The sequence below is a fragment of the Haliotis rubra genome, unplaced genomic scaffold (assembly GCF_003918875.1).
Source record: "Haliotis rubra isolate DU_JTF1 unplaced genomic scaffold, ASM391887v1 Scf922, whole genome shotgun sequence".
NCBI lineage: Eukaryota > Metazoa > Mollusca > Gastropoda > Lepetellida > Haliotidae > Haliotis > Haliotis rubra.
The window spans coordinates 72,047-85,117 of record NW_025767660.1 but is presented as its reverse complement, the minus strand read 5'-3'; the positions used below and the strand labels follow the sequence as shown (position 1 = coordinate 85,117).

Sequence of the window (13,071 nt, the reverse complement as noted above, 5' to 3'; positions counted from 1 at the left end):
AATGAGGGGAGGTGGGCGGCCGTACCCCAAGGAGGACTTTTCTTCAAAGAATTCATAACCTCTCCAGGTTTGTAAAATTCTTTTTCAGAAGAAGTCCTCCTTGGGGTACATATAAGCATAAGACAGACTCCCAACGATGTTGAGTCGGGAGTGGTATTCTGTCTGCCTAACATACCCCCTAGTTCAGTCGAAGGCACAGCCGAAGCCGCGACAGAGAGAGAAAGTACACTCACCTAGTCACCTGACCGCTGATGTCAATCAGGCGGGGGCGTGGCAAGGCGGGGGAAAAGGAGCCTAGCCGATAGGCTATTGGTGGAATTTATAAAGGCGGACGCAAGTCCAACCCCCCAACCATCAAAATGGGAGGGAAAGTATGGGCGAGTCCAATATATATCCCTCAGCAACCCAAACCAGCGAAGCGTGGTGCAGGGATGAACACAGTGACTGTAGCGAGTGATAATCGCTACATACGGTAAAAACCACCACCAATGTGATACCACCACCGATAAAAATTGAGGAATTTATTAACACCTACACCATGAGAAAAGCAAACGTGATTTCTAAGGCTCATTCGGCTAGAGAATCACGACACTGCCCACTGGTGAGAACTGTCTGGCCAAACCGAGCACGCTCCCGTGAGTGTTTGTCCAGCTGATAGTGGCGGATGAACGTACTCGGTCGGCTCCAGATAGCCGCTGAGCAGATCTCCTCAATGGGCAGTGCCGCGGCGTATGCTTTTGATGTCGCCACTGCCCTAATCGAATGAGCCTTTAAACCCTGAGGGATGGTTAATCCTTTGTAAGAGTAACTTTCGAACAAATGGCAGAGACAAACCACCTAGATATGGTCTGCTTGTTGGCGGAAGACCAGCCTTGCCACCGCCATAACAACAGAACAGCTGCTTATCTTTCCTGATAGCAGCCGTTCGTTGATATAAGCCTTGAGAGTCTTACGGACATCTAAGGCGTGAGCACGCGCGAAGAAGAGGTACGGACGATGGAGGCTGAGTGAAAGCTGGCAGTTCGATAGAAGCCATTATATGAAAGCGCTGCGACCTTAGGACGGTAGGAGTCTGGCAACCGAATACTGACTCTGTCTTTGTGAAAGACAGTCAGAGCAAGATCCGCTGACATCGCATGGATATCACCTACCCGCCTGCCAGGCGTTACCGCCACAAGAAAGGCAGCCTTCCAACTTAACAGCTGGAGTGAAAGAGGCGACAGATCGTGAAAGAGAGGACCGACATCCAATCAAGAGCGATTGACAAGTCCCACGGGGACTAATCCGCCCGGACAGTCGGACGGATTCTGTCCACGCCTGCTAAAAGCGCTGTCTGAGAGGGTGCTGCCCCAAGAGAGCACCGTCGGCAGGGATATGGAAGGCAGAGATTGCCGTGGAGTAGCCCGGATAGTAGGCGCGGCTAAACCGGCTTCTAACCGAGACTGCAAGAACTCCAGTACTTCAATTACAGTTGAAGAAAAGGGATCAAGAATCCCTCTGCCGACACACCAGCGCGCGCATAACAGGCCCATCTATCCTCATACTGAGCGTTTGTCCGAATCCCTCCATGCGAAGCCAGAATTGTGTCTGCAACTGGTGCAGGAATTCCTTCGCGTGGAAGCGATTCGGACAGAGGCCCAGGCCACCCACTGAATCCTGGGATTGGTGCGGCGCTCCGTTCTGGGATAGTAAGTCGGTCGAAAGGGTAATAGTACAGGAGGCTGAGCCAGAAACCTGAGTAGTACGGAAACCAGCTTTGAGCCGACCAAAGGGGTGCAAGGAGCACAAGAAGTCGAGCTGGTTGGGTGGCAAGCTGCAAGAGGACTTTGGGAATCAGGGGTAGTGGCGGGGCAGCCCACAGAACCCTGTCCGTCCAATCGAGCTGGAAGCGTCTTGGGCGATGGCTCTCGGATCCGGTATCCGAGAGCAAAACACCGGAATCTGGTTCGTCCCCCAGATGCAAACAGATCCACCTGGAGCGACCGAACAACTGGGAGATAGCCCGAATATCCCCGATGGAGCATCCACTCGTGTGGGGCCAGGATCTGACGAGAGAGTGCATCTGCTCGAGCGTTGTCCGCCCTGGGAGATAAACAGGCATTACCGGTATGTCGAACTGGTGGCACCAGAGCAGAAACTGCCATGCCTCCTGCAGAAGAGGCGGGAAACCGTGCCGCCCTGCTTCAGGATGTAGGTCATTGCCGTCTGGTTGTCCATCTCGAGACGGACCACACGGCCTTGAACCTGCTCCCGAAGTCGTTTGAACACCAACCTGACTGCTCTCAATTCTAGCACATTGATGTGCAGTTGCGCCTCGCTCTGTGACCACAGGCCTGAGACCGACAGAGCCCAGCACGCCCCCACCCTGTGAGGCGTCCGTCTGAATTGAGAGATCTGGCGATGGGATGTCCAAAGGGAGCCCCTTGGATAAATTCCCTGCCAGTGTCCACCACCGTAAATGAGGAATTAGCCACCCTGGAGTGTGGAGAATCAACTCGTAACCCTGGGTGTGGACCCACATTCGAGCTAGAGCCTGCTGAATGGGTCGCATCCTCAACCGCTTCGCCAAGCGATGTCCACCGTTGCCGCCATGTTGCCTAACAACTGGAGCCAAGTCGAGCTGAGGCCCTGGGGAACTTCGAGAAATTGTAACACAACTCTCTGGACTTTGGTGGCGGTCGGAGACAGGGAGACTATCCCTCAGCTGTCTCGAATCTGGCTCCCAAGAACACCAGATCCTGGGTGGGAACCAGTTCTGATTTCTTGAGGTTGATAATCCAGCCCAACTTGGTGAGAATACTCATCACAGCAAGTGTCGCCTTTCGACTCAAGTGAGTGGCAAGCGCCGCGAAGGAGCCAATCGTCTAGATGCGGGTGACAGCACCTGCCCTGTGACCTGGCTACCTGAGCTGGAATTAGCATGAGTTTGGTGAACACCCTTGGCTGTGGAAATGCCGAAGGGGTACCCGAAACTGATAGCACCTCCCGTCGAAGGAAAACCTTAGGTATTTCCGAACTTCGGGGTGCATAGGGACATGGAAGTCTGGCGTCTTTGAGGTCGATTGGCGTGAGCCAATCTCCCTTCTCCACAGGCGAAATCACCGAGCGCAGTGTTTCCATCTTGAAGGGCGGTACCTCTAACATGTCGTTCAGACCTTTGAGGTTTAGAATAGGTCTGAACCCTCCGTCCTTTTTGGTGACAAGGAAATAAGTTGAGTAAAACCCAACATTTCTTGTCCCACAGGAACCACCTCTATGGCTGCCTTGTCCAGCAAGCGACTGGACCTCGACCGCGAGCACTTCCGCCTTCTCTAGGGCAGCCCGGCACTGGAGTGCAACGGATCCCGGAGAAGGGGGTGGGTCTACCGCTTCCACTGTGGCATGTGGCCTTCCCTGAGTGTGGACAGGACCCAGGGATTGGGCGTGACTTTTCCCATTCCGACAGGAAGAGGAAAGTCGACCACCCACAGGGATATGTGGCAGGAGACATTGAATACCTGACTTTGGCAGTACTCCGACTGCTTGGTCTGGTACCAACAAGGGCTCGGAGGAATTATAGCTGGGAAGCGGGGCTGACTTCCCCTTCCTCTGAAAGGCTGGTGGGGCGCCGTGGCCTTGCCCTTGCCCCTGCCTCTGCCCTTACCCCTCCAGCGACTGCAAGGGCTGAGCCCATTTAACAGATTCCTTAGCCGCCCGCGGACAGAAGGATATCGCGGAGAGAGACAACCCGGGGCCTTGGCGAGGCGTGTGAGGCTGTTCCAGCAAGGGCTTAGAGTCCTTGAAGGTTGAGACAGCCTCCAGCGGCCTCCCGGACTACTGTAGCTGCCCGGGGAACAGGGTAGAACCCATCCGGAATGGCAGCGCCAGCAGAAACCTGTTGCGTGGCAGGCGAATACCTGCGCCGCGGAAAGCCACAGGCGACGGAGGCCCATCACCGCCCGACATCATTTGGCAAGCCCGGCGACCTGATAGAATGCTAGCGCCAGATGTGACTGTACCTCCGTTAATTGCTTAGCCAAGGTGGAGGCGAATCTTCCTCCACCCCACCCACATCCAGTAGTTGCCTCTGCAACACCGAGATGTAAGCGGAATGGATCGTCACTTTGAGGCATTGAACCGCATTGCGGTATTGCTCTTCAAAGGATCGATAGGCGGATTTAAAGCTGTAGCGTTAGTCGTGAGCGGCGGAAGCCGGCGACCTTGCTTGGCTGAAGCCATAGAATTACCAGCCGAACCCCCAGAGGCGGCGGATGCGTAAACACAATGTCGTCAACCACTGGGGGATTGTAGAGGCAAGCCTCCCCATGAGGTACCGGCGGTCAAGTTCTGGCAAATCGAACCTGGACCTGGTACCACAGAGGAGGGTTGATTACTTCAGACAAGACTGAGGGGGTAATATCGCGCGCCTTGTGTCCCCACCTTGGTGGGAGCAAAAGCCTCCCTGGGAGGCCGAAACTCCCTGAGGGTCGGGTGCGCCAGTACTGACCACTACCTGGGGCAGGACAGAAGCAATGCGGCTCCCGTACCTGCCTCAGGGGCGCTTGCCGGCCCGAAACCAAAGGCGTGCCCAACTCCTCCCGACCCTCATCCTCCTCCATAGCCTCCTCGAATCGATCCTCAATGAGTGAGGTCTCTGTTTCCAGAGAGAGCTCTGAGGGATCATCCGAGGGTCTACAGAGAGGACAAAGGCTCGAGCAGAGCGGGTTGCCCGACACACCCGACCCAAGACTTCGAGACTGAGTCAGCGGTGCCGTGATGAGGAAGAGCCCGTGCTGGGATTCCTCAATGGTAGACAAAATGATCCAGACACCGAATGGCCCGGCCAAGCCCGGCATGGCGGTGGGACCAATTGCAGTAGCGGCAAACTACAGGGACTGCCAAACTACTAACTACTGGACCAGACCCGAGCCAAGGCTCGGGCCGGTAAATAGTTACTACAGCGGAGGGTGGCCAGCAACCGAGGCGAAACTTCGGAGCCGGCGCACCCCGACAGAAACCCCCACACCAGAGCCTAAGCTGAGGTTGGGAGCACTGCCGCCATAGACCCGGCACACACACCCGTTACCTGGTGGGACACCAATCTCCTGGCGGAGGCCAGCCATCAGCGTCAGCCACGAGAGTGTGACCCGAATCCATCTGCTTCTGCAATATATCAGAAAGTAAATCAATTGTTAGCTGGTTAGAAACAGGGACAGGAGGGGAAGGTGCCTGTGATGTTGAGGGGATGGCAGGTGAAAGGAGCGGAGGCCCGTACCCTTTCGCCCGTTTAGGAGCATCCCGAAGAGAGGAAGCGAAGCCTTCTTTTTCTTTGTTTTATCTTTGTCTTTAGGCTCCTGACCCCAAATGTCCCCGCCTGAAGTAAGGGCGTGTAGAACATGTAATCAGCACGTCTGGACTTGATGGTGCGGGGAAGAAAGCCTGACACATAGAACAACCTTGTTGCGTCATGGGCTTCCTCCGGCTAAACAACGTAAGCAAACCAGGTGGCGATCCTGAGGCGACAAACTGCGCTACAGGTGACACACCCTTGGGCTGCAAAACAGAACCACGCTATGATAATAGCAAGGACTGTCGATATACATAATATAATATGCACACAACAAAACAGAACAAAATACAGCGCCCGGCGATATTTTAACTGTTACAGCAAAGCTATTAAATACTAAGCGTAAAGCCATAATAGCGGCGTAATTAAATACATAGGTGACAAAGAGCAACATGTGTGGCGACCGTAAGCGGCGTCCGCGAAAACACTCAAGCAAAACTTACCTAAAGCCTGGAAAAAAGAGGAATTTAGGCAAGTATAATCTACAAAATGAAATATCAGCCCTTTCACAACCCGACTACAAGGCTTTTTCTAAAGCCAGGAGAAGGAAAGCAAGCGGGACCAGCGGTCCGCCATCTTGCCTGCCACGTGGCTGGAGACAGCGAACAACGCCCGATAAAGTTACAACAAATCATGAATGAAAAAAGTCATACAAAGATTCCAGCTAAGCCCGAGCGAAAAAAGGAACCATACATACAGGATTTGACTCTATCTCACTCATCGGCTCTCTTATTAAGTAGCTTCTTGGACCATGCAATGCGACCTACGGCCCGTGACAGCATGAAAAGTGAGGTCACGAGGTACACAGCCAGAGTTACCTGCTCTTGGCTGTAGGGGGACCCTCACGGGGCCCTGTAGGGGAATGGTCTCACCACACATAGCGAGTTTTTGTTTGGTAAAATATTTTATTGAAATATTGTTACAACTGTCGTAGGCTTTTAAAATGGACATTTTAATGCTTATATGTACCCCAAGGAGGACTTCTTCTGAAAAAGAATCCATTCAGCATCAGTATACCATATTTGGTGTCATTAGACACCTGGGAATCTATTAGTTTCAGTGGCAGTAGGGTAGCCTGTAGGGGTGGGCAATAATACCGGCTTACCGGTATATTGCAATTCGAACTTCACAATACGATATATTGAGGATTACTTTTCGTGAACCGGTTCACCCGATACGATCAGCAATTTCCTCGACCATGATCGTTAATTTGCGTGATGTAGTCAAAACTACTAATAACATTTGTCTTTCCTTTATATTATTATACATTAATAGTTTTGAGAATGTTTATTGGTCATATAATTGCATTTGCATGACTTTTGAACCATATAAATAAAAAGATAGTTTGGCACCGGCACTCGTTGTAGGGATAAACAAACCAAAATGGCGGACGCTGCTGAAGACGCTTTTTCTCGAGTTCAAAGCTTTAGAGCGAAGTCTTAGGAAACATTTTCCAATCATAACTGGGTGCTGACAATGGCCAGTGGCATTGTTCCAAGAAAACAGTAATTTCATTACCTTAACCCACGTGTTACACTTTCACAATATATTGAAATACATATTGCATCACGCCAACACATATCACAATATATCGCAATACGAACATTTTGGCAATACCCAACCCTAGTAGCCTGGTAGTTAAGGCATTTGCTCTTCACTCTGAAGACCCAGGTTCGATTCCCCACATTGTGAAGTCGCCACATTCTGGTGTGCCCTGCCATGATATCACTGGCATATTGCTACATATGGCCTGAAACCATCCTCACCCACTTACTATTTGTTTAACATAAGCCAATGACCCAGTTTCTGTTATAGGTCTGTTTTCTGTTCTTTCAATGCTGCGGCAGTGGGGTAGCCTAATGGTTAAAGCGTTGGCTCGTCACGTTGAAGACGTTCGAATCCCCACATGGGCACAATGTGTGAAGCCCATTTCTGGTGTCCCCCGCCGTGATGTTGCTGGAATATTGCTAAAAGCGGCGTAAAACTAAACTCAGTCAGTCAGTCAGTCTTTCAATGCTGACACAATGGAAACTCACTCTCTTACCCAATTCCAAATTCTCATACAAAGGGTAAATTTGCAAGAAAGGTGAAATCAATAAATGAAAGGTGAAATCAATATATGCTGCAAGTTAATGAGATGCAGAAAATTAATTTCATTCTACATTTCACAACATGTATTTGTATTTGTTATTTACCACCCCTTTCTGCAATTTTCCAGCTACATACAAGTGGAAGAAGAAGAATTGGTGTCTGGACCAGACAGACCAGTGATTGATATTATGAAACACACATGGTACTAAATCATGACTGACTGATTGGCTAAGTTTGGTTTTACGCTGCTTTTAGCAATATTCCAGCAACATCACGGCGGGGGACACCAGAAATGGGCTTCACAGATTGTGCCCATGTGGGGATTCGAACCCGGGTCTTCAACGTGACGAGTCAACGCTTTAACCATTAGGCTACCCCACAGCCCACTTAATCATGAAGTCTGACCAGGTGATTTATCAAGTCGCCCCTTGCGATAAGCAGAGGTTACAGGTGACTGATTCCGAGGGGTTCTGCAGTTAGTTCCACAATGTGTAAATAACGTCCCCTTACCCCAGTGTCAGCCATATATCCCGGCACTCCACATCTGGCGCAAGTCCAAACTGCTCAGATCCTCCGAAGTAGGTGAAATAGAGTCGGTCTAACGGAAGGTTGTACACTCGCGTCAACAACTCCAGCGCCATCTGGCAGGATTCTTGCTGCAAATAACACAATCAAATAGGCACACAATCAAATAGGCACAAATAATCAAAAAAGCACACACAATCAAATAGGCACACACAATCAAATAAGCACAAATAATCAAATAGGCACACATAATCAAATAAGCACACATAATCAAATAAGCACAAATAATCAAATAAGCACACAATCGAATAGGCACACATAATCAAATTGTCACACAATCAAATAGGCACACATAAGCCAATGAAAAGTATGGTCTTTGAGTTTGATCTGAGGTTAAAAGAATACAAAACAAAAACAATAACTGTGAGGACTCATCATCGAGGTTTGATGAGGTTTTAACCGATATTACAGCTGTAACAATAACCGATATTACAGCTGTATCAATAACCAATATTACAGCTGTATCAAGGACAGTGAGTGAATATGGTTTTACGCCGCTTTTAGCAATGGTCCAGCAACACCGTAGCGGGGAACACCAGAAATAGGCATCACACACTGTACCCATGTGGGGAATAGAACCGGGGTCTTTGGCGAGACGAGCGAAGGCTTTAACCACAAGGCCACCCCACAACCCCGCTGCCCCATATCAAGGAGGGAGCACATCCGGGATGAGGGAGTGAGCTTAGTTTTATGCCCCTTTTAGCAATGTTCCAGCAATATCACAGTGGGGGACACCAGAAATGGGCTTCACACATTGTACCCATGTGGGGAATCAAACTCCGGTCTTTGGCGTGACGAGCGAACACTTTAACCACTAGACTACCCCACCGCCCCGCTGCCCCAAAGCCCAGATTCAGTGAAGATGTTGTGCTATTGAGTAAATGGCTCTTTGTTTGTTTGTTTGCTTGTTTGTTTGTTTAATGTCACATTCTGCAGTCTGTAAAAAATATTGCGATACTGATCATTTGAAAAGTCTACATAGAGATTATTAACCGAGTGAGTTTCTGTATCATTTTTATCATATATTAGGAATAAAAATTGTATTATGCGAGCCTTTGGCGAGCATAATACATAATTTTTATTCCTAATATATGATATTAATGACATGGAAACACACGAGGTTAATAATCTCTTTATCATAATGTCATTCTTAAAATCACTCTAAAAAAAGAAGCAAATCGTACGTGAATATATATGAAGAGAATCGAGCATTCACATAAGAATACTTAGCGGTACACCAAGGTGAAGGTCGTTCATGATGGCGTTTAGTTGTGACTAGTCGCTAATACAGTGCAAACATAACTCATGCTTAAAATAAGATCTTTCTGTCTAAAAAGAACAATAAAATCTGGCAGGGTTTTCCTGCCAGTGTTTCTATTTTCATTGCGGGTAATCACCTCATCAATATCCGTTTCTGATACCTGTCAGTATTGTGATCCATAGATCGAAATCCTTGGTTGGTACCTTTCTTAGACGATCGCCTTTCACTCGTGCCTCATAATCCATACCTTAAATTTGGCCGAAGTATTATAGGCATGAGATTATGGTCTTTATTACAATAAGAGATATACAATTAACATTATTAATGACAGGGGATTAAGGGGGCAGAAGATACAAATTGTGAGAGTTTTAATAAAATATTTAAGATATGAAGTGATTGGTAACGTTGTAAGGTGGGAGGTAAGGTAGAAAGTCAGTAACGTAGGTAATGAATTTGAAAGTAGGTCGCTGGAGCTGGTGAGTGCAGGGTGAAGTGAGTCATAGCTTAGATAGAGGAAAAAACTACTATACTATCAAGATGGAGCGACGTGGCCGGGGACCTGGCCGGGGACCTGGCCACCAGTTCCTGGTACTCTACGAGACATATATGGTTAGGGGAAAGAGACCCTGAGATTCCTGGAATCCACCTCACGGTCATACAAATATGGTAGTGGGGATACGAAATAGAGGTGGGGGAGAGAAATAGATAGTCAAATTATGGGTTATTGACCAATAGAAAAAATGAAAAGGGTGTTGGCTGTGACGTAGGAACCCAGGTTTAAGCGGGAGCAAAGCTCAGAAACGGAGTCTGGTGCGGGCCTGCTCTTGCTGTTGGTCACTAGGAACCGTTTGAGAAATTATCTTGAAGCACCAGCATTTTGGCTTAAGACTGAAGCTTTGCGGCTGAAGTCTTATAGAGTGACCATAGAGTAGGTTGGCCAGCAACACAGTGTCAATAAAAACCATTGAACGAAGATCAGCGTCTTGTGTTTGCTGGATGAACTACGGTAAAGTTCCAAGGGCCCCCGGGTACTGACACTGTACCTCTCGCACATCCCCTATCGTCAGGACCGAAGTACGGGGGTATACCGTAGTTCAGGTAACGACACACCATCCCAGGTACGGGATACCGACAGGTAAAATACCATCTACCTGACAGGTAAAGGTGCTAGTCGGAACGCCTTGGAAAGAAGTACTCTGTTTCATGTTTTTCAAAGTCTATTACTGCAGTAACAACTCCTGAATCTCTGTCATCAATTCTTACAGAATCACCAAGTTTGAGAATGGGGGCAGCTATGTTTGTTTTCAAACTCGTCCGTGCATTGTAAACTTGCGACGACGTCACCGATGAAATGTTAAACATTTTAGGATTCGCATGGCGTGTATGGAGCGTATACCAAGTTTATCAGATTGCTTTATTGCACCGTTAACACCCTTGATTAGATGATAATGTGTTTTACCGTTAATACCATGCAGTACTAACAAATAAACCTATAGGTCACTTCATTCTGCTGTTAATACCTTGAAATAATCGCCAAATGACCAGCTTCCAAGCATCTCGAAGAAGGTGTGGTGGGTGAGGTCATGACCCACATCCTCAAGGTCGTTGTGCTTGCCCCCGACGCGGATGCACTTCTGTGAGTTGACAGCGCGGTGAAGGCCCTCAAGTCGACTCCCTGGCTGCGCGACACCAAGGAATAGTGGCTTGAACTGAAACAGCACCCGGTCTTACTCGTCTTGGAAAAACATGGCTGCTCCTTGACTAGTAGGGAATCAAACCGTTGTTGTGACACGTTTGTTTGTTTGTTGTTTAACACCTGAGGCAGCAATATTCAAGCTATATGACGGCGGTGTGTAAATAACCGTGTCTGGACCAGACAATCCAGTGATCAACAAGAGCATTGATCTACGCAATTGGGATACGATGACCACCGATGTCAACCAAGTCAGCGAGCCTGACCACCCAATCCCATTAGTCGCCTCTTACGACAGGTGATGCAACTCTTTCTGGTGATGCGACTGATCCACTGTTTACTTTTAATTAAAATGTATTATCAAAGCTGGAAGCAGTGGCCAAGAAATCTAAGAGCAATGATTTTATATTTACAAAAAATGACAAGCAATATTGCAATTAACATTAGTCCTAAAACAGCATCTGGTATCTGCATGTGGTATGATGACACTGTTAACCTTCAAGCTCATATGCAACGCAAAACACACCTTTTTGGTATGGACTTACAGTAACAAATTATCAAAAATCATTTATTCATGACATACAATACACATTGCTGATTATGAAAAAACAAATAAACAAAATTATAAGTGTACAATCGCAAATCAAAAGTGCGATATTTTGTACTTGGGTTTACTTCCCTCGAAACGAAGCACCCATGATACCGAACCCAGTCAGAGCGCTATGTGCTATGAGCTCAGCACAGCTGTAAAAAAACACTTTTCAGCCCAACTGGGGTTATTTGGGTGAATCGTTTGAACTCCGATTTCACGGGAGGGTTTTCATCGCATTATTTTTCAACTTTATAAGTTGAATTTGCATAATTGTGTTTTAATTATGTTTATTTTTTTGGTTGCATCTAAGCTTTAAGTGTTTTTGCTGTCTGGTCCCTGTTATAGGGTGTGCATGAATACCTGTATCATGCCAGCATTGGTGAAGTATGTTCCTTGTTTCTTGTTGGGGACGACTGAGGATGAGGGGATATGGATGTGGTCATGCTGGTCGCGGAAGTAGGAGATGAAGGCGCCACGGACGTTGCTGCTGCTCCAGGAACTGCTGTACCGCCATGACAGGTGAAGTCGTGGCTTTCGGAGATAAAGTCTCAAGACAATCCTTGGGTACATCTTGTACAGTTGAGTAGACATTCTGAAACAATTGCATAATACAAAGTGTAAAAGACAAACAAGGTTTTACTCTACACAAAATAATTTGGGTTTTACGTCAATATATTTTTGCATTATCATCTTTATGTAGACATAAACGTAAAAACCAGTGTGCAGTTTAAATACGTGTTGCTAATTAATGCAAAGTATGCACAATGGTTTTAACATGCATAACACTATATAGTATAATAATAATCACATATTACAATCAGCTTTTTTCACATGTAATATGTCAACAATATGTCAACCCCACAAATGTTTAGGTTAATTATTAACACAAAACAGTGTAAACAACATGTGATATTTGGGATGATACTTTATCAATAGAGTACCGAACCTAGTGCTTTTTTATGTTGTTAAAAACATTAGTGTCCGACATGCCGTTTATAACGCCGCATGCAGCAATGTTCCAGCAGTCTGTAAATAATCGAGTCTGGACCTGACAATCCAGTGATCAACATCATGAGCATCGATCTACGCAATTAAGATACAATGACATGAGCCTGGCCACCCGATCCCGTTAGTTACCTCTTACGACAAGCAACGTGAAGCATGGGTTGGGTTGCTGAAGAACAATTCTAACTTCTTGAACTTCCAGCGAAGTTGTCATTGTCATGTCATTTTCCGCAGGTCCAGGTGTTGTTTTCACCTAAAGTCGTTTTCACGAGCCGTCAGTTTAGCTAAAACATAAATGTGGTCTGCGCCCATCAAAGCGTAAACTTTATGTCTAAAATGTTGTACTTGTAGTTTGTCAGGAAGATCTACGGCCCAGGGCAATTATAGATGCATGCTTGAAACACATTAGCGTGACTGTCATGTTCTACTGTATCACCAAAATCATTCTTACCAATACCTTTCTAGAGAAGTATATTTGACATTGACATGTCTTCCATGGGCGCAGCCATATTGGAAAT

The 13,071-nt window shown here is 47.3% G+C and overlaps 1 protein-coding gene across 1 annotated transcript; it reads right to left on the bottom strand.

Moving 5' to 3' along the window:
* Window positions 1-4,934: 4,934 nt before the first annotated feature.
* Window positions 4,935-13,071, bottom strand: LOC124264415 (alanine--tRNA ligase, mitochondrial-like). Its single transcript, XM_046699156.1, has 5 exons — window positions 13,011-13,071; window positions 11,909-12,140; window positions 10,784-10,972; window positions 7,928-8,073; window positions 4,935-5,142 (listed from the first exon to the last, which is right to left on the bottom strand). Exons 2-5 carry the CDS (start codon window positions 12,137-12,139, stop codon window positions 4,935-4,937), a joined length of 774 nt encoding a protein of 257 aa, XP_046555112.1. The 5' UTR covers window position 12,140; window positions 13,011-13,071.

Excerpts from the sequence above, each read along its gene's own strand:
- LOC124264415 (XM_046699156.1), bottom strand. The coding sequence starts at position 12,139 with ATGTCTACTCAACTGTACAAGATGTACCCAAGGATTGTCTTGAGACTT. Across the intron at positions 8,074-10,783 it reads CATTTGGCGATTATTTCAAG|CAAGAATCCTGCCAGATGGC; the intron begins GTATTAACAGCA and ends TGTTATTTGCAG. Across the intron at positions 5,143-7,927 it reads GATATATGGCTGACACTGGG|AAGCAGATGGATTCGGGTCA; the intron begins GTAAGGGGACGT and ends GATATATTGCAG.